Genomic DNA, 21,265 nt, shown 5'->3' with positions numbered 1-21,265 from the left:
ATAAAACACACACATATATATATAAATATAAAACACACACATATATGTGTGTGTTCATATATATATATATATATATATATATATATATATATATATATATATATATATATATATATATATAGATTTGGCATAAGTCAGTCTCTAGTAGAAATTGAATAAATAAAGCAACATCGGAGTTTACAAAACATGATTTTCATTAACATTGAATTAGTGTTTTACTAATATAGAATCTTCCACATGATAGTGATGGGGAGCAGATAGAAATGTTGTATGTTCGTATCTGAGGAGTACAGTGTCAGTGGATTTTAACTTTTGTACAGGCATCCCCCCGTATCTGAGGTGGATATGTCCACCCTGCCCCCCCCCCAGATACTGGAAACCACAGATAAAATGTAGTGTTCTCTCTGTGCTTCACCCCCCCCCCCATGCCTTTGTTTATTCTCATTACAGTCACATGAAATGTCTGTTCCTTTAACCAAACAAGCAGGCAGATGCTAGAGCAGAGTGTGAATATTAACAGGGAACAGGAAGTTAATGTTCACTCTTAATCTCCCTTCTAGCTAGATACATTTAGGCCCCAATCCTAACGAACTTTCCAGCTCTGACATAACTGGGATTGTCAGCAGCACCACACATTGTATCCTAACCCCCGACCTAGGCAGCCCTGCATGGCTGCTCAGGTTTGTGCCAGCTAAATACAAGTCCAATCTGATTATCTGTGATTCACCTTTTATCTAACTGTGGCTTCTGAAACTACACGTTCAGCTGGACCTGGTCCTTCAAATGTGACTGCATGCAGCCTTCCCAACCTTCAGAAGGCCTTTTGAGACCTCTAGAAGCCAGAAAACGTTTTGACCAAAATTTTTTAGTCAAAAACATGAAGTTGCAATTTTTGGTCTTCCAGAGCCCTTAGAAGGCCTTCTGAAGGTCAGGGAAGCTTCCAATAGCACCAGTCCTCTCTGCTTTCTCTGTTGGCTCCCTGATGTCTATTTTAGATTGTGATACCCTTGGGACAGAGACTTGTCTTCTGTTGTAAAATGCCATGTATGTTAATGATGCTAAATAAATACAGTTGTGTGCCACTTAATAATGGGGATTGGGACTGCCTGTCGTCAATCCCTGTTGTCAAGCAGCGCTTGACACAATGCGGGCCTTTCAGAGGGAAGGGAAGGCTCCCCTCCCTTCCGGAAGGTTGTCTGAGCCTCCCAGAGGCAGTGCACATCTAAGTGCTGCCTCTGCAAGGCTCAGACTGAGGAAAATCACATCTCTCACGCAACTTCTGGTTTCATGGAGAAAGCTGGAAATCGCATGAGAGACGCGATTTCCCTCAGTCTGAGCCTTGCAGAGGCAGCGTGCAGACTTGTGCTGCCTCTGGAAGGCTCAGACAGCCCTCCGGAGGTAAGGAGAACAGAGCTCCTCTCCCACTCGGAGGGTGGGGGTGTGCGCCCCCAACGAACATGTGATCACATGCGGTCATCGTATATGCGATCCCAGAGTTAGCCAGAACATCGCTAAGGGATGCACACCTGTAAATAATTTTATCATTATAGTATAGTGTGTATGTCTACACACACAGTATGTGTCTGTATATAGATATATAGGCACTGTGAATGCCCATTTGGAAGATAAAGCGGGATATAAATTTGTAAATAAATAAATACATGCACACACACACAAACACTTGTAGTTTATAGCATATTGAATTTATATCTGGTATTGGCAAAATTGTAAAAAAAAGTATTAAATTTTTCCAAATTTTTGTGAAAATTGCAGGGAAGTAATGAACACCCTATTCAGTCCAGCAAAATAGGATTGGGTAGAAGAGAGTATCAGAGTTTACAACATCGTCATCACTCCCAGCGTTCAAAATGCCGTCCCCCCAAAGGCATGTACCTCACTCAAGAAGATGTTGTAGCAGTGTCCTGTAGCCCCAATGCAGCCAACACGCTTCTTAGGCAACTGGATATGGAGTTGATTTCACTGAAGCGACAGGTATTTCAGAGATCCATCATGCATTTCACTTTTATTTTTATCTCTTGACTCATTCTGAGTGCTTGGGTAGATGCAATATTGTTAAACAGAAATCTCTACTAAAGTGCAATTGTAAATTGACTTTACCTCTGTTCTATCCCAGTGGTTCTCAAACTTTTTAGTACTGGGACCCACTTTTTAGAATGGCAGTATGTCAGGACCCACCGGAAGTGATGTCATGATCAGAAGTGACATCAAGCAGGAAAATTTTTAACAATCCTAGGCTGCAATCCTACACACACTTACCCAGGAGTAAGCCCAACTGATTATCATTGTTAAAAACGTACACAGAGTAGCCTGTTAAAAGTACAGATCTATAACGTTTCCCCAAATGCAGTCACTTACCATGGTAGCATCAAGTCTAAAATATTGAAAATAAAATAATGAAATGAATGGGAACCCACCTGAAATCAACTCGCAATCCACTTAATGGGTCCTGACCCACAGTTTGTGAATCACTGCTCTATCCTGATTACTAAGACTCTTGTCTGCTAAAGCAATTCTGAAAAATTACACTTTGATTTTGGTGAATTTGTTGGTCAGCCCCATATACTGTATTTTTCGCTCCATAAGACACACCTGACCATAAGACACACCTCGTTTTTAAAGGAGGAAAACAAGGGAAAAAATATTCTGAACCAAATAGTGTAATAAAATATTTAATAAGCTATAACAGAACAACATTTGAACCATGTAAAGTGAACAGCAGTCAACAGTGGCATTAAGAACCATTATCACTGTCATTAACAAATGGAGAGACTTAAAGGTTTGAGTACTCTAGTTTTCTGGAAACCCCCAAGAACTCATCATTGCTAGAGTCAGAATTTATGAAGCTCACAAAAGCAGGTGCACTCAAATAGGGGATCACATTATCTTTCTGCTACAATGATGTTCTGCCAAATTCCAAACCACTGGACCTCATGCCCGCTTAAGGCTGATCAGTCCCCCTTGTGCAACTCACCAGTGCAGCAAGCAAAAGTGAGTCCAGTTCCAGTCCACAGATGCCAAGTAAATCAGTCCCATCAATCAGAGTTGCCAAATCAGAGTCCAGAGCCAATAAGCCAAATTACAGTACAAGGTCAGGTTCCAGGTAGGTCAGTCAAATCCATCAGGGTATCCAAGTCCAGTCACAATCCACAGTCAGATTCCAAATTCAATAAACCCAGTCAGTCTCCTCTCCAACCTGCACGCCTTCAAAACCCACAAACCCTTTCTGCCTCTGGTACTCCTTATATCCCTGAGGACCCTATTGCCTTCCAGTGGCTGCAGCTGTGCAGCACACTGCTGGATGCCCAGGCCTTACCCTTAAAGGGCCACTGCTGACACCACATCTACCTCCTCGCCAGTTCTTCCGTGATTCCAATACAAATGAACAAGTGAAAAGTCCAACCACAACTTGAATTCTCAAGACACAACAAACCTCTGGATTTATGGTGAGAACCAAGCCTTACCTGGGGCTTGTGCAATAAGCAAACACTGGCATTCTGACCAAGGAGACAGTTTTTTCTTTGTGATGGGGCTTACATTCAGATGCTGGATGAGGTGAGTGAAAGTGCCCCTCCCCTGCTGTGTAAGTGGGGGGGGGCAGAGCATCTGTGTGTGTAAGTGAAGGGGGCAGCCTGTGTGTGTGAGAGAGGGGGGAATGTGTTGTAGAGAAGTTGTGATGCTCTAGGCTTGGGGGGAGGGAAGAGTATGTGATGCTCTAGGCTTGGGGGGGGAAGAGAGAAGCTGTGATGCTCCAGGCTTGGGGGGCGGAGAGAGGCTTTCATGGGAGTAAGCCCCCCTGACTCTAATGGGACTTACTTCAGAGTAGGCATGCACAGGATTGGGCAGCGAGACTGCCACCCCACCCACGCTTTCCTGGGAGTGAGCCCCAGTGACTCTGAGACTTACTTCTGAGTAGACGCGCGGGCTTGCTCAGCAAGACTGCCACCCCACCCACGCTTTCCTGGGAGTGAGCCCCAGTGATGCTGAGACTTACTTCTGAGTAGACGCGCGCGTCTGAGCGAGACTGCCACGCCACCCACAGTTTCCTGGGAAGCGGAGCCGAGCAGAGTGGGCAGGGGGCGGAGCCAGGGGCGGAGATTTGTTGTTGTTTTTTTTGCAGTATTCGCTCCATAAGACGCACGCACTTTTCCCCCCACTTTTTTGGGGGGAAAAAGTGCGTCTTATGGAGCGAAAAATACGGTAGTCTGTGGGTTGGCTTTAGTATAATTAAATTTACTTTATAAGTTTTGTAAAATGTGACTTCATATATAATTTAACTACATCTTATGTTCCTTTAGGAGTTTTTAAATTGGGTGTTTGTGGGTCTAGTCTTTGTATCTGTTAGCATTGGGCAGCATCCTACACCTTTAGTGTAGTGGCACTCTGCCATCAGAAGCTCCTCCCCTGAATGGAAGGAACTTTCAGTGTCAGAGTGCCACTGCACTGAAGGTTTGGATTCCACCCATTATATGTGCAGCTTGATCAAGTGGGCACATGTATACTATGGTCATCGTTAAGATGCTGTTTCCTTGTCCCTTAATAACCAGAACCTAGGATGTTTGGCTTCCAAAATACCTCCACTGATCTAGGCAGATGCTCAGCCTAGGGTAAGCAGCACGGGATCCAAGAGGCTCAAACTCTCATGAGAGTGTTCAGTTACACTGATCATAAGTATCCAAGCATGTGGAAACAAGGTCAAGTGCTAGCTTTTCAGAGGTGGTTTTGTGTACACAAAAAGCTCAGTTTGGCTTCCCAGCTGACCTACAACATGATCATTTGCTAACCTGGTTTACTCAGAAGTAAGTCCTATTGTGTTCAATGAAGCTTACTCCCAGGAAAGTGTGTAAAGCGGTGTTTCTCAACCAATGGTACTTGAGGTGGTATCTGGTGGTGACCCCTGGACACCTGCTGCTGGCAGTGAGATCAGAAGCGCCAACACAACAAACAGTGGTAGGAGGCTCGGCTTGGGAGGCAGAGCTACAAAACAATCTTGCCTGTGTTTGAAATAGCCCTCGTGTCCACCCTGAACTTCTACTGGTGTTTGTTGCATTGCATCTGGCCTCCTAACCCAGGAGTAACTGGCAATGATGTCATTGCCAGTTACTTCCAGTGGTACTTTGAATAGGTGGACCATGTGAAGTGGTACAGCAGAGAATAAACTTGAGAAATATTGGTGTATAGGATTGCAGCCCAGTCCTTTAACAAAACAGGTACATGTCCTGCTTTATGTAAACTAATTTGGATTTGTGATTTTATTGTTGTTTGGGCAAGGTTCAGAATGCTAAACAAGTAAACAGTGCACTTAAGCAGAAAATTGAAGGTGGGATAGAAGAATTCAAACCTCCTGAGGTAAGTCAGTACAGATGAATGTTCGATATTGTATTTGCTGTGCTGGAAGCGAAATAGCTTAAGGCAGTGGTGGCACTAGTTTGGCAGTGGTGATCAAACTATGTGGGCACCACACCAAACTTACAGGGTCACCGTGGGATGTCCCTGGTGGCCTCTTCTTACCAACTCATGTGGGCACTGCTATCTTGAAGCATACAAGATTGCGCAGAATCTCACACAATTCAAGATGGCAGTGCGTGGAAGAGCCGGGCAATGGCACTGCTACAACATGACTCAGTAACTGTAGCGCACCGTGACCATGTTAAAGTTGGGAACCACTGACTTAAAGTTTATAAGCCATTGGAACAGGGTGACTTTCGCATGTGCTGGTTTTTTGCTTAGTCATTAAGACGGAATATGTTATCTTTATTGGTATGAATGCATTTTTGAGTTCAATGTAGCCTTCTCATACACTTTGTCTCATAGTAACAATATTTCAAAATAGTGTAAGAGGTTCAAAGGCATTTTTAGTATCCTGTTGGAAACATCCTTCAACTTGACTTCCAGTCATTAACTAGCAGGATTTTGAGAGGATTGCTCCTGATATTTTAATTTAGAAAATATATATCCTTCAGGGAAAGTTCAAAGGTGGTTCTCAATTCATTAAAATTCAATAACAAAACAACACTGAATACAGCAAATATATTAAAATAATTAAACTGTTCAAGCAAATAAAACAAAAATGAGCAATTAGCAGTGCTACAGAGCTAGAAAGAGCAATTCATCAAAAGCCAGTCACTGAAAGGCTAGGCAAAATAGAAATGTCTTGACTCTGAAACACCAGCTAACATTCATTGGAAGGCAATTTCAAAGAGTGAGTTCCATAATGGAATATTCTCTGTCACAGGTTACCTTAAGTACCGTTCCCCAGCAGAGGTGAAGCCCACAACAGAACTTTCCTGGAAGTTCTTATTGGATGGGCAGATACATGTGTAGAAAGAATGTCCTTCAAATATTTAGGCCCTACCATTAAGAGTTTTTTAGATCATTACCAGCACTTTAAATTGTGTCCAGAAACATACAGGGAGCCAGTGGAGTGGTGATGTTTGTTTGATGTATGTCATTTCTCTTTTTTTATAGTCAAGTCAAAAAATCAATGCCCGTTGGACAACAGAAGAACAACTTCTTGCAGTACAAGGTACGTTGACACCACTGATATCTTCTTAATGTGGAAATGGCTTGTGATCTGGGAAAGTTTTAGAAAAATAGATATGTAGCCTTATTTTTTCTTCTAAAAGAACATATGGCTAACATGGTATGACAGCTTAAAGTGTGATGAAAAGAAATTAAATAAATCTTTAATTAGTAGGGATGATTTAAAGCTGAAGTTGGCAAGTATACCAGAGAAATAATGCCGTTTAATATACAAAATTGTGTATAGATTCACTTTAGTAAAACCAGGGTCATAACAGAAAGTTTCTAAAATAGATAAATAATTAGACCTAATCTGTCCTCACTGCTCTAGATCCTTCAATCCTAAAAGTACTTACAAAGAAGCAAGCAAATAGCTATCTGACTCTCCCTTACTAGGATTGGAGACTACTATTAGATACAGGATGGAAAGTAGAACCATCAGTATTATATACAGGACAGGAATCAATTTAAGTGGGAAATTATGTAACGGTGTTGTCACTCCTTGCCATATGTAACAGTACAACCATGCCAACAGATCTTTGCATACAGCTGGTGTAAGTAAGCACATCATCTAGTCTGTTTTCAGCAAGAACTATTTTCCTTATCAGATAAGAACAGTTCAGCAAAAGCAGCTAGCCATACTAAAACAGTATTTGTTTTCACATAAGTAATGAGGTATCAACCCTCACCCCAAGCTATGCTAATGAAAAAGCAACATGCACATTTCCTACATTTTAGATTAGAAACCCTTCTTAAAATTCTTCAGCTTTCTTACTTTTAAATGCACTTTGATGCTGTAACAGAATTTGGCTAAAATCCTGTACACACTTTCCTGGAGGTATACCCTACTGAACACAATGGAACTTACGAGGGCTATTCTGAAAATAAGTTCTGTTTGGCTGTTTAAAAAAAGAAGACTTAAGGAAAACAATTTAATACTGCTCAAAAGTTATGCTATCATGGCCACATTACTTCTCCACATAATCTCCTCCTGAATTGAGGCAATCATTGTATCCTGGGACAAGCTTTTGTCTCCCCTCCTCAGGAAAGTTGCTGCTGCCTGAGCACGTGTGTTGTCATGAAGAAAAATCACACCTTTTCTTTACACAAATGCAAGCTGGCTGAGCTCCCTGGTAGCAACTTTCTTGATGAGGGGAGAAAAAAAGCTTGACCCAGGATACAAAGATTGCCTCAATTCAGGTGGAGGTTATATGGAAGTGAAGTGTTAGCATGGTATGTAACTTTTGAGCAGTATTAAATTGTTTTCCTTAAGCTTTTTTTTTTAAGAGCCAAACAGAACTTACTTTCAGAATAGCCCTTCTGAATAGACATACATAGGATTGCACTGCTAATGTGTCTTCAGTAAGACAACTAAGAAGGCACAAAAAATCCTTGGATGAATCCTTGTGCCTTGGATGAACAGTATTTGCATGTTTAAAGTTGTTAGTTTTATGAATTTTTCAAATTCCAAAACATATGCACTCACCCTTGTTTACTAAAATTCATCAATTATTTTATGGAATCTGACAGGTATGTTCAATATTTTTTTCATTCAGGTGTGCCCTGTATCTTCATGGGTTCTGTTCTGGAACCCCCCCCCCCCAGTGGTTAAATGAAATGGCAGATAACCAAGGATGCCCCCTTGCCCTCCAGACGCAAGGAGAGTTCTGCTCCCCTTGCCTCTGCAGGGTCTTCTGAGCTGGGTTCCCTTCATCTCTGGAGAGGCACTTGTGGAGGGGCTGTGCATACCCAATCCATGGTTAACTGAAACCATGATACCCCCTCTATTACCTTTCTTTGATAAGTCATTAGTAGAAAGGTACCACAAGAAGAATTAGATTCCTGAAAAGGGAGAGTCTTATCTGGCACCTTAGAAGTGAGGTTGGATACTCTCATTTGCATGGCAGTTCACTGCAATAAGATGATTCTGTTACAGCAGTGATTATTTGGAAACCTGAGTGTATTCTAGTTGATTTATCACAAATGGAAAACATTTATTTTTGGGGGCGGGATTTTTGCTGATTTCTCCCCCCCCCCCTAAACCTATTGTGCTCCATGGCATCCTACTCCAGAGAAGTGGTTTTCCCTTAGACCCATAGTAGTGGATTTTGGCAGACCACAGGTGGCTGCTGTGGGGAGTAGGTGAAAAAATTCACTTGCAGGATCTTCTATGTGTGTTCTATTAGAATACAACCCTATTTAACTCAGGGCCCAATCATATCTAATTTTCCAGTGCTGGTGCAGTTGTGCCAGTGGGGTGTGTGCTGCATCTTGTGGTAGAGGGGCAGTCACAGGGGCCCTCTTAAGGTATGGGAACATGTGTTTCCTTACGACGGGGCTGCATTATGGCTACACCGGAGCTGGAAAGTTGGATAGGATTGGGCCCTCAGGCTGCTATCTTATGCTCATTCACCTGGAAGTAAGACCTACTGAACATCATGGAATTTATCTCTGAATAAATATAGTTAACCCATCAGTTGTTTAATGTGTCTCTTGGTGAACTCCCCAGTTCAGCTGTTTTCAGTTAATAATGAGATTCAGATATTTCTGTTTATATATTCTGTAGTAGTCACAGAATCTGCTTCATTTCACCACTTCTTGTTTGTATAATTTCTCGTTAATTGACACAAATAACTTGTATCCATTTTTACTTAAACCAGAATTGAGCATTTGGAGATCAGCAGCAATACTTTGGATGTGCTTCAAAAACAACAAGTTACTGACATGTCTACGAATAGAGACTAAAGTAAATAGATTTTCAGAAGATACATATGTATTTAAACTTGCTGTTTCCTGCAAAAAACCTGAGCCTTATGCAAAAATAGTGGGCTCAGACTTTTTAAATTACTGTTAGTAACTATAATTAGAACTTGAGCTTTTCTTTTGAGGCTTTTTATCCAAATATTTGTAACAAATATGTGAGATACTTGGTTCTTCTGTAAACTATTGGCTGAGAAGCTGCTTGCAGAAACTGATATTGGTGTATGCTGCCTGTCATAAATCTAGACCTTTTTTGTAGCCAAGGCCGTAGTCCATTGATCCAACTCATGTTTCAAATGGAAGGAAGGAATGACCAGCAGTGATACATTAGTGATAGTAACAGATGTGCAAACTAGGTAATAATTCCATTAAATAAGCACATAGAAACATTTTATTTTACAGTGCTTGCTCAAAATTGGCTTTCAACCACAGGAATGATGTAATGGATAAAATATGTAGGCTGGGATCCAAAGTACTAAGAAACACCAAAGGGCTGTTTTCCTTTTAGCAGTAGACTTCCTTTACCATATCAGTCTTGCTTCTGATGGTCTCTTCAGTTACAAAAGTAATATACCTTGTGGATAGAGAACTACTATTTGAGGAGATAAAGCTCCTTTGGGAATATGGAACTATAGACAATTTTCTCTCAATCCAAGCCATAGTAAGTAAATTATCAGTAACAATATTAAAGCTCAGATGAATAAAATTGCCATAGCCACTGCTACACAGTGAATAATGCTTCTTGAATTATGGCAGATCTTTACAGAAGCACCACTCTAGTTTTCAGAATTGGTCTTTATCTGCTGTCCCTAGGGGGCACCTATGCATATATACATCATACAGAGTTTTGCTTATTGATTTGAACCTTCATAGGTGTATTTACTTTGCCTTTTTAGGTGTCCGCAAGTATGGTAAAGATTTTCAAGCTATTGCTGATGTAATTGGCAACAAGACTGTTGGTCAAGTGAAGAACTTCTTTGTAAACTACAGGCGTCGGTTTAACTTAGAGGAGGTATTGCAGGAGTGGGAAGCAGAACAAGGAACCCTGGCTTCTAATGGTGATGCTTCTGCTTTAGGGGAGGACACAAAAAATACTAATGTGCCATCAGGAAAGAGCACTGATGAAGAAGATGAGGTGTGTTTTTGTGTACCGGATGTTGAATAAGCATGAGTTCAGGAATGGCATTAAACTTCATAGCATAAAATGTAATGTTTAACTTGAAGTGGAATGCTGAATCTCCAGCTGTGGAAGCCTTTTCCATTCTGGTACTTAGAGCAGTCTACTGGCCATGTCCCATTCAGTTCAATGGGGCTTGTGTTAGCAGAAAATTTTAAGAACCGGGCTGCCTGTCTCTATTTCCAGACTTAACGTATGGACTGATTGCATAATCCTGAATGTTTAAGTGTATTTTTTCTTTTTTATACTGATAATTTTGTCTCTTCTATTATTAAAGTGCTTAGAAATGGTTGCTTTCAAAGGAGATTTCATAGCTACCAAATATGGATTTATTAATTGTGCTCCCCATATTCTGGAGACAGTGACAACCCCAATTGTATGAAATGACAGAATGGCTGCTTTTACATATTTGTATCACTTTGTTTATAGGCCCAGATCCCACAGACTCCTCAGTGTGTAGGGTCTTCTCCACCTGCCCAGATGCCTATTCCAACACCAGCAATCCCCGTAACAACTCTGAACCAGCCTCCTCCATTACTTCGTCCAACGCTTCCGGCTGCTCCAGCTCTCCATCGTCAGCCTCCACCACTTCAGCAGCAGGCTCGATTTATTCAGCCAAGGCCAACCCTAAACCAGCCCCCTCCACCACTCATCCGCCCAGCTAATTCCATGCCTCCTCGTCTAAACCCAAGACCAGCATTATCCTCCACTGGCGGCCCACAGCCACCATCGCTTATTGGAATCCAGACAGAATCACAGTCCCCTCTGCACTAAAGAAATAGGGCAGAACTATGGTAACTTACATACAAAATTGTATCAGTGTCTATTTTTCCTCAGATAATGAAGCGGGAGGTGGGGAGCAAGCCTTCCACAGTACTGAGGCAATCTTACACAAAAGAACAAGGTTGGAAACCTAGCTGAAACATGTAAATGGTCACCAGTACTTGCAAAACTTCAGTGCAGTAGATTGTTGCAACAAAGACCATGTCTACAAAGTCAGCGTTTTTACATAGCTAACTAAAAAAAAAAAAATTCAATGCACTAGGACTTCAACTGGTTTTTACTCTTATTTATTTTTTTAGATTCTTTAAATTCAGCTATATGAGTTCATGGAAACAAAGCACCTGGAGGGTATAGGAGTTTCATTCAGTTCAAGCCTGTCATATTTTGGGAATTCTTTTTACATTTTCCTATGTTAGGAGCACAAACATTAATAACAAACCTGTAATACAGATTTTGATAGAGATAACACTTCAAACATTTTATGGCTTGTATTTCCTAGATTTCTTTATAAACTGCACTTCTTCAGGTAACATTTTCAGTATATCTGTTTGAAAAGTTGTCTTGAAGATTTGCAAAGCTAAGGTACAAAATAATTAGTACTTATGTATGTGGTCTACAGATACTGGAAGTATGTCTTGCTTGTGCAGAATCTGTGGTAGGAGGTGGATGAGCCAGCATCTTTGCTTTATTTTAAAAACAAAACTAACACCACCTCTGTTGTAATGTGGCTAATAAAGTTATTATTCATTTTTTTTAAATCTTTGTAGTACTGCTTTTTACTTGACATTTAATTCTGTTGTCCAAGTTCTGGCAATAAGTTAGCAGGGAGTGCCCTCCTGAATTACATCTATACAGGGGCAATATGAAACAATCAAACGTTTTAAAATGTCTTTACTTGCCACCTTTTCCTTCTTAGGTTTCTGAGTCTTTGGTACTCAGGTACTTCAGAGTCTTTGGTACCATTTCTTTGTATTCCTTGCCAGTGCATTTTTTTCCCATTTTAACTGTATTAAAGCAGATACTAAATCATGCTTTATTAATCAATTAGGAAACAGTAGTGCAGCTCTGTATTGTCTTGCTTCTCAGTTTTGGGCAAAAAATGCTGAGCTACTAAAAATCTGTTTTCACTAAAGTGTGCATTTCTTCTTAACTGACCCTGCTGACTACCCTATTTCTTACTGAAGCAACGGTATTTAATGTTCAAAGTTTAAGGTTTAGGATGTCCTCTGCGTGCAGCAAAGTTGTACCAATCTCTTCTGTCCTGCATTTTATAGCTCACATGTCAACACTTTTAGATTAACTTTTCAAGGATAATCGATAATCGAGGATTATCGATTAACTTTATATTTTCTCACTCTTTTTTTATCGCATTTAAATTGTTTTCTTTTGTTTTATAAATTCAGTACAAACATTTCTTCCATAGGTCTCTTTTCATACTATATCTGTGCTCCTAACATAATGTTGGATTTTAAATACTGGCTTTTCAAAGGAAGGAAAGCAGCATTGTCAATTATTAGAACTGTTGGTACTTTATTATTTTTGAGTTTTGGTTCTGGAATCAATATTAACCTGTAGTTTGGTTCTTCCAGCATATCAAATTCCTGTGTGTGCATTTTGGCATAATCCTAAATACCAAATGGCTAACAATGCATTTTCAGTATTTAAATATCTAGATCAGATCTCCCAGTGACTGTATTGTCCTTTTTTGCTAACTTTGTCTTGTCTATTGTTGCTAGAACTTCAGTATACAGAAGGGTGGGTGCTGCTGTGCAGATGGCAATCTTAGACTATCAAAACAGTAACTGGGCACTTGTGCGTTTGGGTGAGATAGGTATGTAGTGTAATATTGCTTTACATACGCTATTCCACACAGTAATGAAATGTTTAGCATTTGTAGTACTGAATATGTACATAGCAAAATGTTGTCCTTTTTAAAAATTGTGTGCTTCTCAGATTATGTGCATACAGCTTGCCCGTCCTGTTTTGGGTAGGGGGTTGTTGTGTTAAGCAGTGTTTTTGCCTGGAAGAGTGATATGCTTGCTGCTTAATCAAAGAATTAAAGTTTCCGAGGAATCTGTGTCTATTTTTATGTACCTTGTAATGGTTTAAAAATGTTTAGGGCCCGTATACTGTGATTCTCTTCTAAATTCATTTATATTTTTTTAAAAATTAGAAATAAAATTATATGATTTTTTCATTTGAAAGAGGTTTTCTTTTTTGCTATACCATTAAAAAAATCCAGCTTGACTTTGTACCGTTGCTACAAAAATGCAATTTGTTCATTTTGGTTTCTTTTTGTCACTTTATGAAATGTAAAATGTTTGCACTCCCTTTAAGTTGGGCAGAGAAAAATATTTCTTACATTGGTTTTGAGATATGTAACTTTACAGCTCCTTTTTATGTACAGTTTTTCAGTTACAATAAAGAAATATAAAAACTTTTATATGAAATGGCCATTTTAAAGGCCAAGATGTATATTTGGGGAAAGTACTTCTAGGCTAAAGCATTGGTAGAACAAATTGTGGAGGAAATTGATCTTGTGGTGTTTGTGGTTGAATACCCTTTTGCATACTATTACTAAATAATACATTCCAAAAATCTACGGGATTTCTTCAGCGGTTTATTTCCACAGAGAAACAAAAAGACTTTGGGAAATAGTCAACGTTTTTTGGGGTTTGGTCAGATGTAAACAGAGGTATACTTAAACATACTTAAACAAATGTTAACAGAGGCATACTTAAACATCCAGATTATAAAAACATTGCTTCCAGTTAGGTTTATTTTGAATATTAGAAAGTAAGAGTTAAATACAACTTACATTTTGCAAAGATTTGAGACACAATAAATACTCTGTAGCTTTAGAGCACTGAGGACGAAATCTAACCAGCTTTCCAGCAGTGATGCAGCCCTGAGGTAATGTACCCTGAGCCCTCCTTGAATGCCTAACCCCACCATAGGATGCAGTGCATGCCCTATTGCCTTGGCTGCATCAGTGCTCAAAGTTAGATAGGACTGGGCCCCAATTTTATAATTTTGTTTTCAGAGCGCGATACCATAGTCTTTCGAGACTGAAGGTTGCCTACATCATTTCAGGCAGGATGCCTAGTTGCCCTACGCCCCTAGTACAACGACAGTTAATGTATTCCAATACACTCCTCTGTGAATGGTGTACAAATCAGTTTGCAAGCTGATGCATTACAGAATATATTTCACATGAACTTCAGCTAGCTGTGGAGGGTGGCCTTTTGTAGGAAGCGTTGCTTGATTCAGATAAATGCTGGTGAGTTGGGAGTTATTGTCAGAGCACAATACCATAGTCTTTCGAGACTAAAGGTTGCCAACACAATATGCAATGTGGTATTGGGGCAGTTGCACAAGCAGTTCTGTGTTATATGCCTATTACCAATAGAAGTACTAGGAGGGCAGGCAGGAATTGAATTTTGCTAGCAACAATCATTGTGGCTCTGAACTCTAGTAAAACTGATTTGATGAATAATCACAGAAAAGCAAATTTCTTGCCTGTTTGGAATAGGATATAAATGCAACGAACTGCTTTATGTTTAGGGAGATGATTAGTTTGCTAGCCGGGTACCATCACTGATTGTCAGTGGTTATTGCTTAGGTAGAGATTTTGCTCATCATGTGCTCTACCCCTTAACCAGTATTCTGAGCATCTATCAACTATCTCCACTGTCAGTGATGGCTGAAGAGCCCTTTGTGCTCCACTTAACATACGTAATCCTTTGAAGTGTTAAAAGCATTTGCGTGTATTATCTTGCATCATTACAACTACTGTTCCCTTTAAGCTGTGTAGCTCAAAGTCCTCCAAAGCTGAGCTCACCACAGTTCAGAGCCCAATATTCTGAGAAGTCCAGTGATGACATTTGACATCATCACTGTGTCCAGAAACAACAAGGAGCTGCTGTGGAGCCTGTGGAGGGGTATGCACAGTGGTACAGACTGCTTAGCAGGAATATTGCGTACAACCCCTGCAAGGCAAATAAGTTTTTAATTGCATCTGCGGACCTAAAGCTGAGGAGTGTGAATTCATGGCAGAGGCAAGATGTTCCTGATTTGAAGCTCAGTAAGGTCTGAACTACACAAGGGTATATGCAAACCTTAGGTTTTGTGTTGTAAAAAAAAATGGGAGAATTTTATCTGCAACAAAACTATGGACGGGCAAGTTATAGAAATCCCCTTACTCTCTCCCCTCCCACAGTTTTGCTTTGGATTTTGTGTTCTCCCCTTCCATGTGCTATTTTTAACAGCAACAAAAAGGGGCAAGCATGCACATTAATTGTAATGTGTAGTTTGGCCCAGAGTGTTGCCCTCTCATCCTTGGCAAAATCAATTCCTTGCTAGGGAGACAGCAGATTTTTGGCCAGCTCTTTCCTTCCTTTTCCTCTGGTGAGACTGATTTTTCCTGATGGTTCTCAACAAAATCACTTTGTTTACTAAGGGAGGCAGGAGCGAGGGCTGGTAAATACTTCAAGTATTCTTCACTACCTGTAGAGAGCACCACTGGAAGAACACTGCTTCATCGTCAAGGATTCCATAGTGGCGTGGTCATGCAGCTTATGTGTGGTTTCTCATTAAGAGTGCAACGTGTGAACAGAAGCAGAATGCAACTGGCCCCTCTATCACTCCTTCTTTCAAATACTGCATATTTGTCAAGGGTTTAGGTAATGCAAGCATTTATGGATGTTATCTTCTACAAACTTAGTCCAAGGAGACCAAAGGAGAACTGCCCAGAAACCTACATGCAGCTAACCAGAAGAACTGGTATGACAAATGGAGGGCAGGTCATATGTCTTTGTTCACTTCTTTTCCCATCTTCAGCCACAACAGAGATGACAGCTAGCTAGAATGGCAGAGTGGAAACTTGGTGTCTCTTCTTTCATTTTCCCAGAAATCATCTCAAGGATTTTGATACTGCTTTCACACTTAAGATTCTAATGAAAGTAGAGACCAGAAAGGGATTTTCCTTTGAGTTAGATAAGACAACCACAGACTTTCATCAGTCTTCAGCATTAATAGTAGCTTGCTGCTTGAGTCAATTGTCTAACTTGGATTTCACCTTCAGCCGACTACCACGTTTACTCAGAAGCCAGTCCCACTCAGTTCAATGGGCTTACTTTCAGGCAAGTACACTTAAGCCTGTGTACCTGACATCTTCAAATCTGAAACGTGGTTCATATCAGTTGGAGCAAGTAATAGCAGCAACTTTGATTCTAGCTTTCTATCAAACAGGCTAAGCACTGAAGTTTGGTCTATGGAGTTTATGCTACAAACTAGCCTTTGAAAATCAAAATATGAATTGTTCTCTCTCTTCTTCCCCTCTGCCATTGTTTCCCCACCACTCCACATTTCATTGCTAAAAGAAATCCCTGTTCTATAATGGCTACACATGTATAGATACACATAGATGCTTTTATGTCCTCACACGTCCAGTAAGTCCACCTTCCATTCCAGACATTTGCCTGGAAGTCAGAACAGAGCTTTCACAGCTACATGAGAGCACAAGGCTGGATGGACAGCATCTGTACCAACGTGGCCAATAGCAGGTGTGAAACCACAAGGCCAGACTGTTCCTCTGTTAAAGTATGGACACAGCCATCCATAAGTGAGGACATCCACAAGCTAAGGACTACCTGTATTTTGGAAGTGGTCCCCAATTACGAAGAGGCATTACCTTCCTACAGATAATTTACACACATGCAATGTTAATTGCTAATGGTATAGAGGCCCAATCCTATACAGTGCTCACCAGCACATTGCTGGTGTGCACTGTCGCAAAGGTGCCATAAGGCACTTTTATGAGCCCTAGTGCGGGTGCTAGTCCAGCACTAAGGTCGCACAGACCGCCGGGCAGCAGAGAGGTAGGTGAGAGCATGGGGGAGGTGGGAAGGAGGTGTTCCAGGGCAGGGAGAGGGAGTGGGACGGGAGGGAGGCGGGACCAGTGAAGCAAAGTTCCACCAGATCCAGAGCTTCCGTTTCAGGCTGCTGGCCCGACACAGAGGCTGAAAATTCTATACCAATCCTTGGGTTGACATAGAATTGAGTAGCCCCATTGCAGGGCTATACGGGGGAAGGGGATGAAAGTCCCCTTCCCCCAAGGAACTGCCAACACTGCCAACAACGTGTGCAGGATGCAGCAGTAGCCATTTTCAGTGCCACTGCAGCCCTGAGCGCCAGGAGTGCAGAACTGGGCTGTAGGACAGTGTTTCCCAAACTGTGGGTCCATAGCCAATAATTGGTGGTTCACAAAACTGACAGAGTAGACTAGGCTATGTGCATCAAGAGTTAAACAACCTGCTATTTGGGGGGAGCACTGCTGCCCAATCACCATTATAGCCACAGAGACTTGAGCAGCTGGTAAAGTGAAACTTTTTTTTAAGGTGGGTCCCGATGCTGAAATGTTTGAGAACCACTCATATAGGAACTTTGTAGTGTTTAATGTTGCTCATGCATCCCTTCTTCCAAAGAGTACAGAGAACCCAGTACTATGAACACCGATATAAGGCCATCACCATTCTTAAAGGATGCATAAGAAAAGTGCTACTTACGTAAATCATTGCTTTAACCCTCGGACATTCTATATATGGGACAAATACTAGATTTACAGGAAAATTCTATACATTTTTACTTGGGAGTAGGGGCCATTAAAGTTGGCGGGGCTTACTCCCAAGAGTGTATCAGATTGCAGTTTGAGTCTTACTAAAACACACTGAGCTTGCTAAAGGCTCTGCCCTCTTGATGGATCAGGCTGTAAATCCATGGATGCTTATCTAGGAAGAGGCTCCACTGAATAAAGAGGGAATTAATATTCCTAGTAATAATTACTCTCCCACTGTACACCTTCTTGGGTGCACTGGACTCCTGAAAAGGAGTATGCAGGAGGCTGGCTTGCAAAAACTGCTACACCAGTGGTTCCTAAACTGTGGGTCAGGACCCACTGGTGGGTTGTGACCTGATTTTTGGTGGGTCACCAAAAGGTGCTGGAATGATAATTGATTGCCTCAAGCCCTGAGAGGATTCAAAAATCAGAGACTGTAGCTGCTAATTGCCCTGCGGAGAGCTCAGTCTCTGGAATTTGCAAGCAGGTGTCAATACAGGGAAATAAATGTTTGAGCATATTTTTTTCTGGTTATTATCACTCACAAATATTTCTTTCTAGATTTCCTTTTTTTCAAAGTCTGGTAAACCCAGGTGGGTCCTGAGGGAGTGTCATTTTAAGAAGTGGGTCCCTGTGCTAAAAAATGTGGGGACCACTGCGATCCGTGAGAGAGGAAAGCTGCAATCCTAGCCACGCTTACCTGAGAGTAAATGTCATTGACTATCATGGGTCTTACTTCTGAGTAGACCGGCACAGGCCAGTCTCCTTGAGGACTGGAGCCTTCTCAGTCTAGCAACGCTTGGGAAGACCAGTGTGATGCAACGACCGAGCAGGGGAGGATCCCAAGGAAGGGAGGCGGCTGCTGCCGCTGCAGGGAAACCGAAGGCGGCGGTCAGGGGGAGTGCCCGGCTGGGAAGCCGAGCGCTGCCTTTTAAGTCTCGGCAGGAAAACTTTGCTCCGCCCGGCTGGGGCTTGCTTGGGAAGCTGCTCCAGCCCCGCGCTGCGCCCCTTTCCCGGCAAGCGGAGGCGGGAGCGCGCGCGCGGCTCCCTCGCAACCTTCCCCTGGCCAAGAGCGCGCCCAGGCAGCCGCTGCGGAAGCGCCGCTGACTCCGGGGTCCTGCAGCGTGCCCAGGGCAGGGCAGGGCAGGGCTGGGGCGCGCAGCCGCACCTCCGGCGCCCACGCGGGGAAAGGAGAGGCGGGGCTCGGCCCCAAAGGCTGGACGGCGCCTGCCCGCCGGCGAGGAGGACGCTCGCAGCCCCCCCTCCTACGGTCCCCGGGCTGCTGGCCACGTGCGCCTCCGCAGCCGCTGCGCTGGGGCGGCGAGGGCGGGAAGCGGGCTCTGCCTCCGGGGGCTCCAGGCGGGTCCGCCTCCAAGCGCTTCGCTGCAGCTGCTGCCCAGTGCGCCTTGGCCCCCCGCGCACCTTCCTGCGGGTAAGTCCCATTCAGTTCAGCGTCTCTTCTCTGAGTAGAGGTGCTCGTAGCGATGGTTTGCCAGCTGCTTACCAGAGTTCGTGTGCCTCAGCTGGGCAGCAGAGGTCCCGCGGTTCTGCCGCGCTTCTCCCCTGCGCGTTTCTGTGGGAAATGTGTCTTGCTGAGTGCAGTGAAACTTACTACCAGGGAAGCGTGCTTTGACTGGGCAGAGCGCATCCTCCAAGCTCTCCCTTTTGACAGGCTCCAGCTGTGTTGCTCGACCACTGGCACAGGTACCACCAGTGGCACTTGAGGTGGCGTCTGGCGGTACTCGCAGGACCCCTGGACACCAGACTAGGACTGCGATGTGACAAACAGCAGTGGGAAAGCATGCTTCTCCGTGCTCCAAAAAGCCCACCCTGAGCCTCTCACTGGGCCTCCCAACTCAGAAATAACTGGCAATGATGTCATCTCCAAGAACGTCCTGTGGTACTTCCAATAGGTGGACCATGTGAAGAGGACAAACCTTGAGAAACACTGTGCTAGAGAATATGCAACAGCTGCCACTAGTTTACTTGTCATGGGTTATTCCCCATGAGGTGGGATGGTATGGGGGGGGGTGGCCAAATGTGGCTCAGGAGCCACAAGCAGCTTTTTGACATATAACGTGTGACTCTTGGAAATTTGTGGGCTGAGCTCCTTTTTGCATTGCAATTAGTATAAAAGGTAAATAAGAAGTTGTCAAGCTTTATAATTGTTTACTGGGTATAAACTGAGTCCAGCAGAATAAAACATGTTTAGTGTTCATATTGAATAAATTAAGAATGTAAGAACTTCTTAGATATTGCAGCTCTTAACCATCTGAAGTGTATCATCTGTAGCTCTTATCTTAAGCATGTTTGGTCACCGCTGCTATAGAGAATTGAACTACTTTTGCTACAAATTCAGTAAGAAGATAAAATTACAGTGATTGGGAAAAGGTGGGTACAAATAAAGGTTGAGTATCCCTTATGTGGAGTTCCAAAATACACAATATTCTGAGATATGGAACTTTTTTGAGCACCAAAATGACTTTTTAAAAAAAATTTGACCTAAAGAAATAAAATCACAAACTGTGTTCCATGCACAAACTTTGTTTTATGCACAAAATTATTAAATGTATAACATTACTTTCAGGCTATGTATAAAAGGTGTGAGAAACATAAAGGAATTTTGTGCTTAGATTTAGGACCCATCCCCAAGATTTCTCATTATGTATATGCAAGTGTTCCAAAACAGGAAAACATCCGATATCCAAAACACTTTGGGTACCAAGCACTTCAGATAAGAGATGCCCAACTTGTGCGCCCTTCTTGAGATTGAAAAGTGCTGGGGAGATAGGGAGGAGGTCAATACACTGCTTCAGCAGTCATCCTTATGGAGAAAGCTGGAAATGCAATAAAGGAGGACTCACTTTATGTGGTGCTGATATTTTGCATGAATTGTATAGGGGTCTCAGGAAAGACATGGAGACTCTGGGGTTGCAGCAAGCACTTCCTGAAGACTGCTTCACACCCTTTCAGCTGTACTGAGCTACCAATATTTTTTGCATATATGGAGTTAATATCATGGGAATCCTTGGGCTCAGAGAGAAGATTTGGCTGTTGTCCTGCTCCTGCACATGGCAGGAGTTGCTTCTTGAAAATGAAATGCCACCTACTGTGCTTAGCAAAGAGCAGACTTGTATGTATGGGGAGAATTGCCTTCAGGTGGCCATGCTAGGAAGCTTGTGAGTGTCAGTGGTTTTTATTATGACTAATACACGGGTGTGGTGAACCAATAAAAAAAAATGTGAACTTCTTTTCCAGTCCAGTCATGAGCATGAAGCTCATTTGAACTATAGTTTGGTGTTCTGCACATTATTAGTTCTTAGTCTGTATTCCTTGAAAAGTCCTCATGGTGATATACCAAAAAAAAAAAAAAAGATCCAAGGAGACCG

General features: G+C 42.3%; 2 protein-coding genes across 5 annotated transcripts in view; both read left to right on the top strand.

Annotated features, from left to right (window-relative positions):
- The window catches only part of RCOR3 (REST corepressor 3), a 31,526-nt gene extending 17,711 nt beyond the window's left edge, over positions 1–13,815 (top strand). For 3 of the 4 annotated variants that reach the window (XM_066621893.1, XM_066621900.1, XM_066621909.1), the window contains 5 exons: positions 1,774–1,992; positions 5,290–5,367; positions 6,487–6,544; positions 10,197–10,435; positions 10,907–13,815. In XM_066621893.1, the coding sequence (XP_066477990.1) occupies positions 1,774–1,992; positions 5,290–5,367; positions 6,487–6,544; positions 10,197–10,435; positions 10,907–11,251 (939 nt within the window). In that variant the 3' untranslated portion in view covers positions 11,252–13,815. The remainder of the gene's footprint in view (positions 1–1,773; positions 1,993–5,289; positions 5,368–6,486; positions 6,545–10,196; positions 10,436–10,906) is intronic. The other variant, XM_066621916.1, reaches the window with a different exon arrangement.
- Positions 13,816–19,203: 5,388 nt separating this feature from the next.
- TRAF5 (TNF receptor associated factor 5) overlaps positions 19,204–21,265 on the top strand; it is a 52,670-nt gene continuing 50,608 nt past the window's right edge. The window contains exon 1 of the mRNA XM_066621676.1: positions 19,204–19,308. The gene's annotated coding sequence lies outside the window, so the exon portion shown is untranslated. The remainder of the gene's footprint in view (positions 19,309–21,265) is intronic.

Source organism: Tiliqua scincoides, chromosome 1, assembly GCF_035046505.1.
Source record: "Tiliqua scincoides isolate rTilSci1 chromosome 1, rTilSci1.hap2, whole genome shotgun sequence".
Classification (NCBI taxonomy): Eukaryota; Metazoa; Chordata; class Lepidosauria; order Squamata; family Scincidae; genus Tiliqua; species Tiliqua scincoides.
Note: the sequence above shows the minus strand (reverse complement) of the source record. Positions and strands in the feature narration are given on the sequence as shown.